The sequence below is a fragment of the Microtus oregoni genome, unplaced genomic scaffold, assembly GCF_018167655.1.
Source record: "Microtus oregoni isolate MIOR12 unplaced genomic scaffold, Mior012 000003F_ref0000135, whole genome shotgun sequence".
Taxonomy (NCBI): Eukaryota; Metazoa; Chordata; class Mammalia; order Rodentia; family Cricetidae; genus Microtus; species Microtus oregoni.
In genome coordinates, this window is record NW_024543062.1 from 6422942 (window position 1) to 6443145 (window position 20204).

General features: G+C 48.8%; 1 protein-coding gene across 1 annotated transcript; it reads right to left on the bottom strand.

Moving 5' to 3' along the window:
- Positions 1 to 83: 83 nt before the first annotated feature.
- Actl6b (actin like 6B) lies at positions 84 to 16679 on the bottom strand. The gene is made up of 14 exons (XM_041648767.1): positions 16568 to 16679; positions 16086 to 16162; positions 15555 to 15720; positions 15161 to 15261; positions 6387 to 6484; positions 5025 to 5119; positions 4851 to 4957; positions 3736 to 3825; positions 3498 to 3559; positions 2902 to 3016; positions 2675 to 2755; positions 2482 to 2577; positions 2165 to 2251; positions 84 to 348 (listed from the first exon to the last, which is right to left on the bottom strand). The coding sequence occupies exons 1-14, from the start codon at positions 16590 to 16592 to the stop codon at positions 268 to 270; spliced, it is 1281 nt and encodes a 426-aa protein (XP_041504701.1). The 5' UTR covers positions 16593 to 16679; the 3' UTR covers positions 84 to 267.
- Positions 16680 to 20204: the final 3525 nt, after the last annotated feature.

Here is a 20204-nt window from a genome sequence, read left to right on the forward strand (position 1 = left end):
CTACCTCTCACCAGACCCCCGCGACCCACTCCCTATCCCCAAGAAGATCAAACTCTTTTTATTTTCTTAAAACTTTTTTTTTTTAACTTATTTCAACTCAGAAACATCACAGTCTAAGAAGATGAGGGTAAGAGGGGAGAGGGCAATGGGAGATGGAGGGTTCAGCGCTTTTGGAGGCCTGGCTGGTAGAACGCCCCTCTGGCATCCGTCTCCCCACAACGCTGTGGAGGGGGTGGGTGGGGATTTGCGGAGGGGGAGGGGTCGACCTCAGGGGCACTTCCGCTCCACGCACTGCTTCCCGCCCTCTTCGTATTCCTGCTTGGAGATCCACATCTGCTGGAACGTGCCCTGGGAGAAAGCGGCGACATAAGCTGTCAGGATAGCCCTGGCATCGCCCCTCTACACTCCCAAGCCCGTTCTTCCTCCTTACCTGCATGCATCTCTCGCCTACATCCCTCCTCCTTTCTGGGAGTAATTTTAGGCAGCTCTAGCACGGAGGAGCTACATCTCCACCCACTCACTGGGGGATTCTAGGCAGGTGCTCTACCTCTGAGCCACCCCAGGCCCTTACTGGGGGATTCTAGGCAGGGGCTCTACCACTGATTCACACCCAGCCCCTTACTGGGGGACTGAAAATTCTTGGTTCCTATGTATATGTGCCTGTCTTTGCATGTGTGATGACTGGCCTACATGTACATATGGAGGACACCTTGGTGTCAGTCCTTTCCACTTTGAGGCAGGGTCTCTCCTTTGTCACTCTGTTTGGAGGCTAGATGACCTGTCAGCTTCCGGAGCCGCTCCTATCTCCTCCCATTTTGCGATAAGAGCGCAGAGATTATAGACAAATGCTCTCACTCTGTCCTACTGAGCCATCTTCTCCGCCCTGGCTTTTATTTTGACGAAGGGTCTCACTGAGTTCTCACAGATGTCTGCTCTGCTTCCACCTGATCGTTGGTGTCTCCAGCTCACGGAGTAGCCTTCTGGGGTGACCTCATTCGTCCCTGCCACTCCTGGGTCAGACACCCAGCTGTCTCTTGGCTACTTCCTGCTGAATACCCTTGACCTTAAACTTTCTGTGCCCATAACGGAACTCACCGTCTTCCTGTAGGCTTTGCCCAGATCTATTCTCCTTTGGTCTTGCCTCACCCCTCCTCCAGTCTCCTCCCCTCCCTCCCCTTTCTTCCTCTATCTTGCCATCCCTTCCCGTTACCGCCCTCCCCCTTCTTTTCCTGTTACTTCCCTTCTTTTTCTTTTCTCTTTCCCCTTCTGTTCCCATCCCCCAGCCCCCCCCCCTCTTTTTTTCAACAGGCTCTCATACAGCAAGGCTAGCCTTGAACTCTATGTAGCTGAGAACATGAATTCTATCCCCTAAACCCACATTAAAAAAACAAAACGAAACAAAACAAAACCAAAAAAAACCCTGGGCATCCCCAGCACTAGGGAGGCAGAGACAGACACATCCCTGAGGCTCACTCTGCTTAGTCCCCTTGGTCATGCCACAGATCCCAGGACATACCATGGGAAGATTCATGCGTGACACACTGTTGTCATTGAACCTCTCTTCTATCCCAAATTCCAGGATGTCCCCGCTGCTCCCTGCTGACCATGGCTGCCTCACCAAAACCATATCCTCACCAATCACCCTGCCTTCAGTCCCTCTGCTTCCCAATTTGTACCCCAAAGAGGCCCCTAGAGTTTGGGGAGCTCTCATTGATTGCCCTCTCTCCAAAACCAATTTTTTTCTTTTTCAGGGCTGGGGTTATGTCTCAGTCAGTAAAGTGCTGGCTTTACAAGCACAAGGACCTGAGTTTGGTCTCCAGAACCCCTGTAAAAACTGTCTGTGCTGTAATCCCGGTGTCAGGATATGGGACAGGATTCGAGTCTACTGGGTAGCCAGCCTAGTTGAATCGGTGACTTCTGGAACAGTGAGGGTCTCAGCCTCGACAAATGAGGTGGAAGGCACCTGAGGAATGACAGCCCAATTTGTTCTCTAGTGACAGGGCCTTGCTATGTAGGCCAGACTAGCTTGATCTTGAAATCCTCCCGCCTCGCCTCTCTACTGCTGGGATTACAGGTGTGACTAGGTACGTGTTGTTGAATAAAATGGACAACCTTCAGGGTCTTCTCTCCAAATACTCAGTGGTGTGCCCCTTCCCTCTCTCACCAGTGAGGCCAAGATGGAGCCCCCGATCCAGGGGCTGAACTTGCGCTCCATGGTGCTGTTGCTGGCGATGAGTTTCAGCCGCATGCTCTGGTGGGGAAAGGGGTTGGGGAAACTGAGCTTCAGCTGCATGCTCTGGTAGGGGAGAAGGGGTTGGGGAAAACGAGCATCTAGATCCTGGGGACGGACAAGGTAGGCAGGAGGAAGCCACAGAGGCAGGGCTCTGAGCATTCCCATGTAGGGGAATCAGGAGGGATTTGGGGTTCGAAGAGCTAAGCCAGGGTTGGAATCCAGGTGCCCTGAGTGGGGTGGGCTCTTACCGGTGGGGTCTTCTGGGAAAGCTCCCGATTAAGCCTGTCTGTGAAGCCCTGGAGCAGAGTGTTGCCGCCAGTGACAATGACACTGCCATAGAGACCCTGGGAGCAGAGAGAAGGGCGAGCCTGAGGATAGCATCCTTCCCTTTCCCCAGGTTAGCCCTTGGCCCCTTCACCCAGCCTTAGGTCCTGGTCTCACCGGGCGAATGTCAATGTCACACATGCCGATGCTGGTGGTAACCACGTGGCCCACTCCTAGCATGGTGTTCCCAGACAGGCCCTGGGGACAAAGGTGATGTGAACTCTGGGGACTCTGCCTCCTTTTCACCCAAACCCCTGTCATCTTTCCCAGACTCCCCCGCCACACCTCTGGATTCAAGATTCTAGCTAGCCCCACCCAAACCAGCACCCAGCACCCAGCCAAACCTTCACATTGGAAGGATCAAACAGGCCCTCAGGGATCCGAAGTCTCTCAGCGCCGTAGTCTGTGTTGTAGCCATTGGGCATTTCATAGTGCACGGTGGGCATTTGTGCGGCCACCCTGCCCAAGAGAGAAGCAAGGCTGTCTGGCGTGCTCATGCAGATCTGCTAGGTGGGCACTCGAGAGGCTCCCATGAACCACAGTTCTGCCCCTCCCCATCATAAAGCCCAGGCATGCCTCCAACTCAGTAAGTGGCAGAGGCTGGCCTTGAACTCTTCTTCCTCCTGTCTCTGACTCCCAAGTGCTGGGTATCAAGCTTGTACCACCAAGATCTGTAGATGTGATGCTGAGGATGCAAGCTGGAGCTTTGCATGTATCAGGTAACCTGAGCTATAATCTCAGTGCCCCTCCTCCGCTTTGCATGTACCAGGTAATCTGAGTTATAATCCCAGCGTCCCTCCCCCTGCTCTGTAAGACAGGCTGACCTGGGACTCTCCATCCTCCTGCCTCGACCTCCCTGAGTGCTGATATTACAGGAACTTCAGTATGCCCAGTACCAGTTGTGCCCCCTTTCCTTCCCGTAGTGCTCAGTTCTACTCACTGCTCATCGTAAGGGGAGTCCGACACCTGCAGCACGGAGGCCTGGAAGTCTTGGATCACCTCCTGAGAAGCAGGGAGGGGTGAGGTCTGGCCGCCCCCGTCTCCATCTCGAGCCCCCGTTTCCCCAGCTCCAGTCCACCCACGGTCATGCCCTCCCCTCCTCTAGTGATGCAGCGGAGGACCAGGGGCTGGCAGGGGCGGGGGGGGGGGCAGGGGGCTTTTCTCAGCTACAGCCTCACATTGCACATGTAGTTATGCCAGGACTTGGAGACTTGGGGTAGCTTCTCCTTCTTCTTCCAGTTTGGGGGAGCTCCCTCCCGCACAGGCTCCTGTGAGGACACAGTCTTTGAGCGTCCTTCCCCAGCTGGCACTTGTCCAGCCCATTGGCACATCTGCCTCCCTAGCAGCTGCCTGCCCTCTCTGCAGCTGACCGGCCTTGAGGGGACAGAGACAGGGAAGTGAAGGTAGGGAAAAGCTGTCCCATACGTGAAGCACACACTACAGACGTGATCAGAAGGACCTGCCTGCATCCGGGGCTAGGGAGGGAGCTCAGGGGGTAGAACACTTGCCCAGCCTGCAGGAAGCCCTGGGTTCCAGCCCCAGGCCCAGCACTGAGGAGGGAGAGGTGGAAGGACTGAGAATTCAGAATCATCCTCGGTCACATGGTGAGTTTGAGGCCAACCTGGGCTATGTGAGATCCCACCTCAAAACACTGGTTAATGGAGCTTTCCTTCCTCATCCGGGATGCTTTCAAATGATGCTCTGGGCCTCGTGGCTCTTCCCTGGCAGAGGAATGACTCCTACCTGAGGTTTTATTTTTGGTTTAGATTTTTTGTTTTGTTTTTGAGATGGGATTCATGTCATCCAAGTTGGCCTTCAAACAGCCAAGATTGATGTGGTGCTGGGATTCAAGTCAAGACTCCTTCCATGTCAAGGCTTTGCTAACTGAACCACATCCTTGGTTCCTGTTTGTCTGTTTGTTTCCTTTCGGAGAGAGAATGACTTGTGTAGCTCAGGCTGGCCTCCCTTGGTCAGTTCCCAAGGCTGACTTTGAACTCCTGACTCTCCTGCCTCCACCTCTCCAGCTTTAGTTAGGATTATCAATGTGCTTCACCACGTCTGACTCAAGAGTTTGGATTTGCCAGACTCTAGAACCCACCCCACTGGCCCTCACGCATCTGCTGTCAGCTGACTGCATGGCCTCAGCCATGACTTGAATTTCCCAATTTCCAGAAAAAGTGGAACTGGAACCTCTGGGGAACTTGCTCCACTATCTTATGGGTCAGGGGACTGATGGGTATAAGGCCAATGCCAGGGTTGTCAATAGCGTCTCTGGGCGCAGCAGAGGTCCTACCTTAGCTGCGATCATGTAAGGAGGGATGATATCGATAGCCATCTCCTGGAAGAGCTCCCTGCACTGCATGGAGATGAAGTCCCCTGCCAAAGGTGACTTGACAATGCCTGAAAGAAGAGGCGGTGTCAGAACCTGGCTTCCCCAGGCCGCCCTGGAGCCCCGACAAGGTCCTACCTTGCTGGAGGACGTAGCCATCGTGTACTGGGATGGCTGTAGTATGGGTGGCCCCACTGTCCAGCACCAGGCCTGTGGAACGTCCATTTGCAAAGCTGCCATGGGATAGGTCAAAGAGACAGTAGCAGACAGTGAGAGAGTCTAGACTTGGGTCAGGCCTTGGTCCCTCTCTGTTTCCTCAGGGTAAACTCAATCCTAGTCTGTAAATACTGCCTTTGATTTACTTTTATTTTCTTTTTTCAGTTTTTTTGCATATGGGTACGTGTGTGTGTGTACACACATGTGCACATGTACATGTGTGTGTTTATGCAGAGGCCCAAGGTTCATGTCAAGAGTCATCTTGGTCACTCTTCCACCTTATTCGTTCGGGAAAGTGCTCTCAATTAAATTCAGAGCTCCCTGATGTGGCTATTCTTGCTGGCTGCCACCTCCTGAGGCTGTATTTATGAGACTGTGTCATCATGCCCACCAGGCATATTTGTGGGTTTCTGAGAACCCAAACTCTGGTCTTCATATTTGAGTGGTAATTGCTTTAACAGCTGAGCTGTCCCATGTGGGGACTGGAAATCAAACCCAGGTCCTCACAGGAGCAGCATGTACTCTCAACTGCCAAGCCATTGCTCCAGCCCCCCAACACACACACACACACACACACACACACACACACACACACGTCTCACTATGTAGTCCAGTCTAGCCTGGACTCATTATGTATCTCAGACTGGCCTTAAACTAAAGACAACCATCCTGCCTTGGTCTCCTGAGTGCTGGAATTACAGGTCTGTATTTCCTAATCCAGTTTCCGTGGAGCTGGGGACCAGGGCCTCAGACATGGTAGGCCATATTCCTAAGCCCCTTGTTCTTGGTTTCAGTAGCACAGGCCTTGGATATTCATCTCATTAAGCCGTCTGACTACTGGGGTTCCAGGTGTATGTGGTCCTGTGTCCTGTGGACTCCTAGAACTGAGGTCCCTGTCACCCCATACCTAGTAGAGAGTTCAGTGTACCACTGATTCTGAAAAAAAGACGATGGCCCAAACTGGCCATTTGGGAAGAAGCCACCTCCATGCCACGTCCTTTCCCTCTGTGTCCAGTCCCAGTGAGTCCCTGATGTTTACTTGGCCCAACTCCTCCTGCTGAGATTGACCTATGGAATAGGGAAGGGCCATTGACCTGCTCCCCTCCCCACAGCCCCAAGAATTAGCCTATGGGGCTTTCTGCACTAGTAAGGTGCAGAGACGTGTCTTCCCACCCAAGATAGTGATCTCCAGGGAACCAGGCCCAGCACCACACCGCTCAGCTCATCTCACACACACCCCACCCTGGCCCTCCACCCAGCAGAGCTGGTCCAGCCATAGGATACGCGGTGAGCACAGCTGTCTTGCATAAGAAGAAGGCAGGAATGTTGTACTGCTCAAACATCAGCTCCGTCAGCTTCTCCCGCTTGGCCCGAGTGTTCCACTGTGGAGAGAGCACAGGGGTGGAGGAGAGCAGATGGAGGCAGTGCCAGAGTGTCGTGTGCGTGTCCGTGTGAGAGTATGTGAGTGTGTGTATGCATATGTGCACAGGCATGTCTAGCAACAGATACGATCATAGGAACAAACACACACATACAAACATCCATACACAGTATGTGTGTAAACTGATACACATGGAGTCCCAGATACAAACATGCACAGAGATGGAAACACTCCCATACACACATTCACATACATTTCACACATATGTATGCAAACCTACAGATACACATGCATGGGCATAAATATATACACAGAGCTTAGGCTAGGAAACAGGTTAGGGACCTTGGTCCACATACAACTTTACAAGGTAAGACTGTAAGGAACTTTATCGGATTGTTGTTTGTCGTTCTGGGATTACAACCAATGGCCTGGTACATACAAGACAAGCACTGTATGACTGACTTGTGGCCTCAGCCCTCTTTTGTTTCATACTTTATTTTGACACAAGATCTAGCTGTGTAGCCCAAACTTGCTTCAAATTATTGCTTTTCCTGTTAGGGTCTTCCAAGTGTTGGTGTAACAGGTACACCCCACCATGCCTGGCTAAGAATGTGATTTTCCCATTGATTTATTATTTACCCCAATATTCCCATTATTATCTATTCCAATATTTATTTATTTAGTGTGTGCATGTGTGCGTGGATCTGTCTGTCCGTCTGTGCGTATGCATGGGGAGGTCAGAAGTAGAACAAGGTGTCCTCCTCAACTTCTCTCCACCTTAGGTTATGAGGCAAGGGCTCTCATTGAACTTGGAGCGCACCGATTCTGCTAGGCTTTCTAGCCAGCAAACCCCAGGGAATCTCTCATCTCATCTCCCCAGAGCTGGGGTTACAGGGCTCTGTTGCTGCACTCAGCTTTTTACATGGGTGCTGCGGATTGAAGTCAGGTCCTCAGGCTTCTGGGGCAAACACTTCACCAACCGAGCCACCTCCCTGGTTTTTGTTTGTTGGTTGGTTTTCAGACAAAGCCCAGGGTGGCCTTGAACTTGATACTTAGTTGAGGATGTTCTTGACCTTTTGATCCTCCTACCTCCTCCTCCTGGGTACTGGGATTGTGGATTGTGGGCGTGCAGTTTTTGTGGTGTCAGGAGTGGAAGCCACAGTCTCTTGCATGCTAGCCCAGTCTCTACCAACTGAGCTACAGCCCTGGTCCCACACAGGAGTTCTGGACAGGGCTGGATCCGGAGTCTCCATCTTTTCCTGCCCTCCACACCTCAGCCGCTTCCAGGCTTCCACCCCCATCCTAATTGCCTCAGACGCCAGGATGCAGGAGAAGATGGTTTCTGGGGAACAACGGGAGACTGAATACAAATATCTAATTTTCCACCTCCCAAGATCCCAGAGAAAACAGAGCCATTTTTAAAAGACAGAAACCTACAAAAGCCACCAAGCACAGGGAGAGATGCGCCACTAGGGAAATGCAAATCCGGCGTCATTAGTCACTGGAGAAATGCTAATCAGGAGCATAATGAGGTCCTGCTTCGCACCTACACAGGCAATGTTGGTAATTAAAAACCAGAAAGGCGGGGCTGCTAAGGCGGCCCAGCTGGTGAAAGTGCTTGCTGCCAAGCCTGGTGGCCTGAGTTCAATCCCCAGGATCCACATGGCAGATGGAGAACCCATTCCTGCAAGCTGCCCTCTGACCCCCATGTGTGTGCCGAGGCACACAGGTGCCAACAGACATACACAATACACAAATAAATGTCCACCCCCCCCCCCCCCCCGTGCAAAAACTAGAAAGCAGCAAGCTATTGAGGAATTGGAAAGTTCTCATTTCTGGTAGGGCTGTAAAAGGGTTCAGCCATTGCAGAATGTAGTTGTTAGTCCCTTAAAATATACAATAGAGAAGCTCCACAAGACCCAGTGAGTCCAGTCCTGGTTATATCCACAAAAGAAATGAAAACAAAAAGATCATTTGATAAGCACACTTGCTGCTCTTGCTGAGGATACAGATTTGCTTCCCAGCACAAACGTGGAGGTTCACAACGATCTATAGGGATCCTACAGAGGCTCACGACGATCTATAGGGATCCTACAGAGGCTTACGACGATCTATAGGGATCCTATGGACACACACAATGATCTATAGGGATCCTATGGACACACACAATAATCTATAGGGATCCTACGGAGGCTCATAACTATCTATAGGGATCCTATGGACACACACAATGATCTATAGGGATCCTATGGAGGCTCACAACTATCTATAGGGATCCTATGGACACACACAATGATCTATAGGGGTCCTATGGAGGCTCACGACAATCTATAGGGATCCTATGGACACACACAATGATCTATAGGGATCCTATGGAGGCTCACAACTATCTATAGGGATCCTATGCTCTCTCCTACCATCCACAGGCCCCAGGCACACCTATGATGCACACACATACATGTAGTCTCTATAGGGATCCTATGTTCCCATCTACCATCCACAGGCCCCAGGCACACCCATGATACACACACATACATGTAGTCTCTATAGGGATCCTATGCTCTCTCCTACCATCCACAGGCCCCAGGCACACCCATGACACACACATACATGTAGGCTAAAGGCTAATAACAGATAAAATAAGACAAACAATCGTTTTTAAAAAGCACACACAAGTACTAGAGGAAATCTTGGCACGCAAGTGCCAGTAGCAACACCTTTCCCAAGAACTGGTGGATGGACACGCGAATGGGTGGCTGGATATGTAAACTGTGGTTTATCTTTGAAGGGGAATGATATTCACCCACAACAAAAATAAAATGCTGGTAAGTATTACGGCATGGATAACATAAAATATGCCAAGTAAACAAACACAGGTGCATGCAGCAGACATGCAGCTCCATGGTAGAAGGCATGCTTAGCACACCAGCCTCTTAGCATCAATCTCCTCCCCAGAAGAACAGTGACACAAAAGTCATATTGTGTGATTCTATCTTCATCAACTATCCTGAGCAGCTGTCTGTATAGGGACAGAAGCATCCAGGTGTGGTGGTACATTCCTGTAATCCCAGCACTGAGGAAACTAAGGCTGGAGGATAGTGACTTAGGGCCTAACTCAGGTTACATAATGAGTTCCAGATCACACAGTAAACTATTTAAGTAATAAGTCCTTAAACTGTTTATCAGATTCTATGTCCTTGGGCTGTTGTCCACTCAAGCTCCCTAGCTGATTCTTCAAAGAATCAATCTGAGGGTCCCTGAACTGGTGGGACCCTTGACAGACATCATACCGAGAACTGAGCGATACCATGGATTTTGAGAACCCCTACCCCTTGCCTTCACGAGAATCCAAGAAACAGGCAACCAGAGACATTTCTGGGGTAGAAATAAGTGACATCACATTAAAAAACGGGCTGGAGAGATGGCTCAGCTGTTAAGAGTGTCTGCTGCTCTTGCAGAGGACCCACGTTTGGTTCCCAGAACCCACATGGGACAGCTCATAGTCAGCTATAACTCCAGCTCCAGGGGATTTGATGTCTTCTGGCCTCCATGGGAATTTGTACACATGTGAGCTTACCCAGACATGGACACATTTGCATACATATGACTTAAAATAATTTAAATAATCTTATAAAATAAAACAAATATTTTTAAAATCAAAATAATAAATAAGCCGGGCAGTGGTAGCAAACGCTTTTAGTCCCAGCACTTGGGAGGTAGAGACTGGTGGATCTTTGTGAGTTTAAGGCTAGTCTGATCTACAGAGCGAGTTCTAGGACAGCCAGGCCTGTTACACACTGAAACCCTGTCCCAAAAAACAAATTAACAACAACAGCAACAACAATAATAAATTAGTTAACTTAATTAAAATGTAATTTAGGGCTGGAGGGTTAGTTCAGCATATAGAAGCATTTGTTGTTCTTGCAGGGGACCTGGGTTCAATTCCTAGTACTCTCATGGCAGCTCACAACCAGTGGTAACTCCAGTCTCAGGGGATCTGATACCCTCTTCTGACCTCCAAGGACACCAGGCACACATGTGATACACAGACATACATGCATACATACATACATACAAAACACTCATACACATAAAATAATTTTTAAAAATCTAAAATTTTCCAATTTAATTAAAAAATTTATAAAAATGCCAAAGCAGAGATTTCCCTCAAAAGCTTCCCGTCAAACAGTCCCATAGCAAAGAACACAGAGAGCCCCATTCTCCTTACACAGGAATCCTCTCTCTCTCTCTCTCTCTCTCTCTCTCTCTCTCTTTTAACGTACCACTTTTTTTTTTTTGGTTTTTCGAGACAGGGTTTCTCTGTGGTTTTGGAGCCTGTCCTGGAACTAGCTCTTGTAGACCAGGCTGGTCTCGAACTCACAGAGATCCACCTGCCTCTGCCTCCCGCGTGCTGGGATTAAAGGCGTGCGCCACCACCGCCCGGCTTAACGTACCACTTTTAAACAAAAGCAGGCAACCCACTTGCATCTTCCAAAATAAGATGGATGTTTAAATATGGCAGGAAAAACAGTGTAGGAGAAGGGAGATTCCTAACAACAAATTAGTGACATCTGTAGTAAATGAACACGATACTGGACCCAAGAAACAAGAACAAGATGCTCCAATAAAAGAGCATTCACAGGGATGTGTCCCAGTGGTAGGGTTTTTGCCTAAAATTCTTGACACCCTAATTCCAATAGCCAGCATCTCCCCAGGACAATAAAAATAGTCTTCCGATGTTTTCAGACACCAGCCATCTAAAAAGAGGAAAGGAATTAAAAAGAAGATTCATGGAGAGTAAAAGAGTTTTGTAGAGATTAAGGAGACAGGAACAGATAGGACCAACACAGTCAAATGGTTGGATTAAGGAGACAGGAGCAGATAGGACCAACATAGTCAAATGGTTGGAGTAAGGAGACAGGAGCAGATAGGACCAACACAGTCAAATGGTTGGATTAAGGAGACAGGAGCAGATAGGACCAACGCCGTCAAATGGTTGGAGTAAGGAGACAGGAGCAGATAGGACCAACACAGTCAAATGGTTGGAGTAAGGAGACAGGAGCAGATAGGACCAACACAGTCAAATGGTTGGAGTAAGGAGACAGGAGCAGATAGGACCAACACAGTCAAATGGTTGGATTAAGGAGACAGGAGCAGATAGGACCAACGCAGTCAAATGGTTGGATTAAGGAGACAGGAGCAGATAGGATCAACACAGTCAAATGGTTGGATGAGGCAACGCCTTGGAAATTAGAGGGAAAGGTCATGATGAAGAACAAGGGAAGATACAAGAAAATTAGAGGACCCGTTCAGGGGCTGCAAACAATAAGTAATGGGTTTCCCAAAGGGGGAAACAAAGGCAATGGAGTAAAAGGAAATAGTAAAAACACAATTTAAAACTTGCTATTCAATGGGCCAATGGGTGATTACTGCCAAGCCTGATGACCACACACACACACACACACACACACACACACGAAACACAGATACACACAAACGTAAGAAAACGACATAATTTTTTTCACTTAACTGAAAGTCAAAGGTTTCCAGAACAATTCTTTTCTGTATTTTTGTTTGTTTCTTTGTTTTTCAAGACAGGATTCCTCTGTGTTGCCCTGGCTGTCCTGGAACTCGCTCTTGTAGACCAGGCTGGCCTAGAACTCACAGAGATCCACCTGCCTCTGCCTTCTAAGTGCTGGGTTTAAAGGCATGGGGCAACACCACCCTGCCTAATGGCTTCCAGAATAATTAATGAGATATTAATTTCATTCATTCATTAATGAAGTAAGCGTTATTACATATCATGGTGAAGTTTCACAATACTTAGGATGGAGTGAAAACTAACTACTTTTGGGGGGTAAAAAACCAGTAAAATGGTTCTGGGTGTCTCAATAAAACAGTAGATGTTCAAGGACAGCAGAAGGCAATGATTTCAAGATCTGATGAAAAGTGGCTTCCAACTTGGAGTATGATACAAAGTCTCAAAAGAAATCCTTCCTGTGATCTAAGGTTACTGAGGGACCTGCTCTATGAGAACAAAGAAGTGACGCAAGAAAAGGACTCAATAGATACACACACTTTCTCAGAAGAAACACAGAGACCCTCCTAGGTAATGCGGGAGGAAAATGTTAGTATAACAACTATTTACTGATTTTTTTTTCCAAGACAGGATGTCTCTGTGTAACTTTGGAGCCTGTCCTGGAACTCGCCCTATAGACCAGTCTGGCCGCGAACTCATAGAGATCCACCTGCCTCTACCTCCTGAGTGCTGGGATTAAAGGCGTGTGTCACCAACACCTGGCTTTATTTCTCGATTTTAAGCCAAAGTGGAATAGACTCTGAAAGAGCTTTCTTCAATGAGACTAAATTAATAGAATATATCATGGAATTAGTGTTGAGAAAATACATAGATATCGGATGGGTAACTTAGGGTTATCCTGATAAATAAAATCCAAGTAAAATAAAAACCACAATAATCTGGGGAAGACAAAAGTTGCATAAGAATGCAAAAGTAACCATGCTTTTATTCCTTACTCAGCCCTTTTAGCCTGCTGTAAAAGAGGATAAACTCAGATTTTTTTTAAAAAAAAAAATTGAGACAGGATTTCTCTGAGTTACAGCTCTAATTGTTCTGTAACTTGATTTGTAGACCAGGCTGGCCTCGAACTCACAGAGATCTCACTGCCTCTGCCTCCCGAGTGCTGGGATTAAATACGGGCACACCTACCCAGCTGGTTTTTTTTCTTTGTTTGTTTTAAGTATAGAATGTAATTATACTTAAAGGTGGGAACACACTTATGATATAACCAGTTGGGGAGAGAAAGAGCTAAATATTCATCTTCCATAGTAGAAAACCCTTGGATGATGCGTAAAATAAAACAAACACAGAGTAGACATGATGGCCCAGCAAAACAGGCTGAGCTCAGTCCTGGAGACCTAAAAGCTGGGAGGTGGGAACCTTCACCGTGACACTCACTTCCCCCACTCCTAAACACACACGTGAAATTAAAACAATAAAATTAATTTTAAAATGCAATTATTTTAAATTATTTTGAAATGAACAGAAAGGGACTGGAGAGCTGATTCCGGGGCTGAGAGGACTTGCTGCTGTTGGTGGGGCCCTGAGTTCAGTTCCTAGCCCCCACAATGGACGGTTCACAGCTGCCATTGATTCTAGAGGATCCGATGCCCTCTTCTGGCTTCCATGGCACCGCATGCATGTGTGCATGTGGTACATACACAGAAAAGTCGATGTACACACAAATGCACAAAAATGCATTAAATCATTAATGTAGTCATTCAAGTGTGGGGCTTAGAGATATGGAAGGAGTGGATCCCGATAGTGTCCACCAGTAAGCTCAGCACTCCAGTAGTCTGAGGCAGGAGGATCTCAAGTTTGACGCCAGTATGAGCTACAGAGGGAGACATTGTCTCAAAAGCAAACACACGGGGCTGGTAAGAGGAGCCAGCAGGTAAAGACGCTTGCCACCAAGTCTGAAAACTTGACTTCAGTCCCAGAGCTCACATGGTGGAAGGAGAGAATTGAATCTTGCAAGTTGCCCTCTGACCTCTCCCTCAACACAAACAAATAATAAAACAGAAAAACTATATATATATATATATATATATATATATATATATATATATCACATATGAAGCAAGGTGGTGGTGGCGCATGCCTTTAATCCCAGCACTCGGGAGGCAGAGACAGGTGGATCTCTGTGAGCTCAAGGCCAGCATGGTCTACAGAGTGAGTTCCAGGACAGGCTCTAAAGCTACAGAAAAACCCTGTCTTAAAAAAAACCAACATATGAAAAAAAAAAAAACAAAACCCAAAAACCCAAAAAGTCAACTGAAATTCCAGCATGGCTGAGGGAGTGACTCACAAAGCCCCACCCCTAACTGCAGAGCAATTGTTGATTGATGGTTGTGGGAGAGGGAGAGACAGCTTTCTTCAGGGTGAGGCTCGCTGGTCTTACCCTGTGCACACAGAGATGCTACTGAGTGGACTCAGTCTTTTTTGTTTGTTTGTTTGTTTGGCTGTTTGTTTTTTTAAAGCACAGGAAGTTGGGAGATAAAAGTGGTAGAAAAAACAAGGGAAGAAATGGAGGGGGGATGGGCTGTATTTAATAAAAAACATTATATGCATGTGTAAAATTTTCAACAACAAAAATTATATACAAGGAAATCGGTGTATTTTTGAAACTGAGTCTCTTTATGTGGTCCTGGAACTCATTATGTAGTTGAAGATGACCTTGGATTGCTGATACTCCTGCTTCTACCTCCTGAGCACTGGGATTACAGTCTTAACCTTTTTTTCCTTCAGTAAGTAGTAGAGTTTGAACCCAGAGCCTTGTACATGCCAAGAAGGCGTACTCCACCGGTAATATATGTATATATTAGCTACACTGGTAATATGTGTATATATAACATTGACCAGAAATTTAAGACTGCGTTAACAACAATGGGCAATGGAGTGGATGGAGCTGGAAGAGAGGAGGAGGGAATGGAAAATAAGCCAGGGAGGAAGGCATGTGGTTGAAAATGATAGGGTGAGAAAGAAAATTCTGGAAAGGAAGGCAAAGTAACTGAGAGTGGCGGCTCCAAGCTAGAGGTGATGGAGGACAGTGTGTCACTAGGGATCCAGGGTCAGATGTGGTCTGGCTGAGCCACTCACCGGAGCCTCCGACATGAGTACCGGGTGCAGGTTGGGCTCGGACTTGACATGTTTGCTGTAGGTATGATCCAGGATGGCTCTGAAGCACTCCCAGTCCTCAACTAGGGGCAGAGGACCAGCGTGGAGAGACAGATGGGAAGGTAGGAAGGAAGGCAAGGGTCAGAGACAGGAAGTAAAGGAGGGAGGGAGGTCAAGTCTAGAGGTAGGTGAGTCCGACTTCAGCTGACAAGCACCCCCTCCCTTAAGTTCCAGAATTCTAGGGGGCCCTGGTCTGAGATCCCTGTAGGGCCATGAGGAGGTTCTGGGACTTGGGCAGGAGCAAGCAAGACTCTTTGGGTATGGAGATCGGTAACCACGTGGGGGGTGGCTCCCAGGTGGTGGGTGGGGCCCTTACTCATGCCGTTCTTGAGGGGCGACATGACCTCTGCTCCATCCCGAGGCACGTGCAGGGCATTGGTGTCGATGTGAAAAATCTTCCCTTTCTTCTCTTTCTCCCCCTCCAGCTCCAGCCCGCCCCCCTCTTCTGCGGCCAGCAGCCCCACAGTGGTGGGGAAGTCAGCCTGGCAATGAGGAACATGAGCGGGCAGCCAGGTTACTCCCTCCTTTCTTGGAGACAGGGTATCGCTATGAAGCAACTTTCTCTGTAGACCAGGCTGATCTCAAATTTAAAGAGATCCGCATGTCTCTGCCTCCCGAGTGCTGGGATTAAAGGAGTGCTACCATGCCCAGCTGGATCGCCCCCTTCTAGTCCCTTGTCCAGTTCCCTCCAACTGCACTCAATGCCCTCAGCCACCTTCGGCTTCCTCCCCTGGCTCCACTCAGGTGAGCGATTTGGAATGAACTGTGCAAGTTTGTTTGTAGGCCGACCCTCCCGGCAGAGGGTGTCCCAGCCCCAGGGATTTGGAGAGGGGACTGGAAGGCTCACCTTGGGGCAGTCCTCCCCAGCGTACCCAGCTCGGACTGAGAAGGAACCAATGTCAAAGACGAGCGCTCCCACCTCATCTGTACAAGGAGACAGGTGTGTGAGGAGATCCCTTCCCAAATTGTCCCCCTACATAGCTTGGAGAGGAGTCTGGGGGTATAGCCACAGTTTGAACTTCAGCATGGAGTAGGTGGGAAATCCACCTGGACTTCGGCGCGTTCTGGAAGTGGAGGGTCAAAGCCACCAGAGTTCCCTCTTGCCTAGTGGCCTGGCAGGGAAAAGAAAGGTCCAGGAGCCGGGAGGCAGTGCACGCTTGGGAGCCCCAGGAGGATGGAAAGCAGAAGTAGTGGGAGACCCAAACCTCAGGCTGGACCTGATGCAGTACGGAGGTGACAGGCCCAGGGATGCTCAGGGCTTGGGACGCGCGGGTTCGGGACGCAGGGCTGTAGACCAGGCCGAGAGCCCGGTACCGCAGGCCGGCTCACCTCCGCCGTAGACGCCCCCGCTCATAGTGCCCTCTCTACGCGGCTCGCGGCCCGTGGGCGGCGGCGGGATCAGCACCGAGGCGGCCGGACAGCTCCCGGGATCCCGGGCGGGGCGAAGAGCAGCGGCGGCCAATCAGGAGACTGGATCCCCGCCCCCAACGGCGCGGCCGATTGGTTACGGAGAGAGACAATAACCCGGCTGGGGGCCGTTGCTTTAAAGGGGCAGCGGCTTCTTCGTGCCGAGGTTGGGAGGGGGTGAGGGTCAGACAACAAGAACCCTAGAGACTGGCTCAAGACACAGAGAAAGCAGGAAAGAGATGGAGACTCGGACTCCATAGGGTGACGGACCCCATGATGGCATGGGACCCCCGCTTCTTTAGTGTTTTTTATTTTTAAATTTTTTTTTAAAAGAATGCAATTGAAGGAGCGGTCGCCAAAGGTGTTCATCCCCCAGACTCCTGAACCAGTGTCTGCCACATTCAGCCTAAATGTAAACATAGAGAGATGGGGAGATGGGAGGATAGAGGGACTAGAGGAGTATGTCTCTCCATCTCTCCCCGCCTTTCCACCTTTGTCTTTGGGATTATTGATTTATTTTGTAGAGCAGACTGGCCTCAAACTCCAGAGACCCACCTGCCTCTGCCTCAGGTGTCATAACAACGGGTTTATTTTCTCCTATTTAGGTCAGGATCTCATGTAGCAGAGGTTAGGCTCAAACTCACTGTATCTGAGGATGACTTTGAACTTGGGATCTCCTTCCTCGACCTACCTGGAGTGCTGCGTCTATGCTAACTAACACCCCAGTTTGCGAAGCTCAGGGGATGGAACCCGGGGTTTTATGCATATTAGATGTGAATTCTGCCAACTGGTCCATGCCTCCAGCCCCTTCCCTTTCGTCTTTTCCTGCCACCATTCCCCAGGTCCTTGACCTTGTTCATAGCAGACAATATAGCATAGGTGTGCACACGTTTACCTGTAGGCACCTGGAGCTGGAGTTACAGACAGTTGTGTACTGTCATGCAGGTGCTGAGAATCGAACCCAGATCTTTTGGAACAACAATTGGTAGGTTGTGTGCATGTGTGTGTGTGTGTTCATACATGAGCAAAGTGCATGCACACACACACACAGATACACACACTCATGTGCTACAGTTTGCCTGTGAAGGTCACAGGACAACTTGCAAGGCTCAGTTCTCTCCTTCCACATCATAAGTTCTAGGGATCAAACTCAGGTTACCAAGGCTCCGCCACAAGCTCCTTTTCCTGCTGAATCATCTCGCTGACCATCCATCCATATTCTGTAGGTGTCTATTGCCGGTCCTGGTAGCAGTGGACTCGGGATCCATGTTGGTCACCAGATGCCGTAGACTACAATAAAATAATCCCACACTAGCCCAGAATGGGGTATAATGAAGGTCCCTTTATTTAGGGGGAGACTCAGAGATCAGCAGTCCTCTGCGTGAGTGGGGGACAGGAACCGAATCCAGCAGCCAAGGGCCTGCGTACTTTTTACAACTGTATATATACTACATGTGGCCACGCTCAGAACAGGCCAGTATCTAAAGGCTATTGGCTGAAGGAGTTCCCACAACAGGTATCAATGGGCACTGGGAACAAAACAGGTTACAGATATTGAAGAGACTCTCAGAGTTCAGAGTCTATAAAGGAAGATAGACAGTTAAATACTTAATTCAATCAAGTCAACAAAGATCCCCACATTCCGTGTCCATACACAGGCTACCGCAAACACTGTATTGATATCTAAAGTCCAGCCCTTATTTTGGAAATGGCTTCATTTTTGTTGTTGTTGTTTTTGTTTTCTGGGTTTTTTGAGTTTTTTTTTTTGTTTTTTTTTTTGTTTGTTTGTTTTTTTGGTTTTTAAAGAAATGACTTAGTTTTGTGTAAAGTTCTTCCCTAGGGAGATATAAAGAACCCCTTCTCACCTCCTCCTATGGTCCCAATAACATGGTTCTACCACAGCTCCCCCTCCAACTAACGAGTTTACCAGGCTTATTGCGGAGGATGAGCGAAGGAGTCCCCAAGCAGACACCTGGATGGATGATGGCTTCTCGCAGCTGGAGTCTTTCTTCAGTTAACCTCCTCCACTCTCTATAACTTGTATACAGACAGAATTGCATACAAATGCCTGGGAGGAAGTGGGGAGCCCAAGGGTCCAATGGCCCTCCCCCCATCCCTGCACCGCGCTCAACAGCCCACAGGCCCAATTGTGATGAACCTGCATGCTGGCACAGCTGATCTGGTGGAGATAGCAGCTGCTTTGCTGAGAGGACTGTATTCTATCTCCACTTGGCATCTTGTGAGAGTCTGCTTCTTGCTGGCCCAGGTCTCCTCTTGCCTTCTGCCAGACAAAGCCAAATGCTTTGGCCACACAGGAAGTCCTTGGCCCAGTACAGGTGGCAGGAACTCAAAAATACCCGGCCTGGTAGAGGCTGCACTAGAGATGGGGCCAGCATTGCAGCAGGGGCACAGCCAGCCTTGTGAGTCGGCAAGCAGTCTTTAACATGCATCCCAGAAAATGTCCTGAAAGAAATGCGCGCATATTTGTGCGTGCGCACGCATGTGCACATGTGTGTGATAGAGCTGAATGGAGTCTAGCTGGAAGGCATCCTGAATTATTTTGTGGACTTAACGATTGAACCCAGGGTCTTGTACATGTCCTGCAAGCTCTCTACTGTTTAGCCACGCCCCCAGCCCCTCACTGAGGGATTCTAGGCAGCTACTCTATCTCTCAGAGGTGCTCCAAGCCCAACTGTATGATTTGGAACAGGGAAGTTATATGATCCAATTTGCATTTAAGAAAGATATCTGGCAGCTAATTGGTAGGGTGGTTAGAGAAGGGGTACCCTAGAGTCAGAAAATAAGTAGGAACTCAGGAAACAGCAATTGGTATAAATTTAAGGGATGGATTTACACATATACAAGAGACAGCAATATAAACTGCTAACCTTTCACTGACTCCATCCTGCTTAGATGGGCTTTGTAGCCCAAGTTGTCCTTCACCTCCTGGATTTAGGCTTACAGCCACGCACCACCAAGTTGTTTTTGTTTTACTATAGTCTACTATTACTCTAATAACATTAATACATGACTAGCAACTGCCATAGCCCAGCCTGCCTGTGTCCGATCAGCTTTAAACAGAGGGGAAGTTTTGAGTCACCTACAGGAGTGTTGAGAAAGAACACGGGTCCTCTGAAAGAGCCCCAAGTGCACTTCTTAGCTGCTGAGCCATCTCTTCAGCTCTATGGAATACAAGTTTGAAGGCAACCTGGATTACTTAGTTGAGACCCTATGTCAAAAAAATTTTAAGCTGGGAAGTGGTGTCTTATACCTTTAATCCCAGCACTTGGGAAGCAGAGGCAAGTGGATCTCTGTGAGTTTGAGGCCAGCCTGGTCTACAGAGTGACTTCCAGGACAGCCAGGGCTACACAGAGAAACCCTGTCTTGAAAAAACAAACTACAACAAAATTTAAGGTGTGGAAAGTAGCTCAGTTGACAGAGAGGCTTGCCTGATGCACACAAAGCCCTTAGTTTGATGCAGAACTGGGCCTGGTGGTGCACACCTGTAACCCCAGAACTTGCAATGTAGCAGCAGGAAGAGCAGAAGTTCAAGGTCATC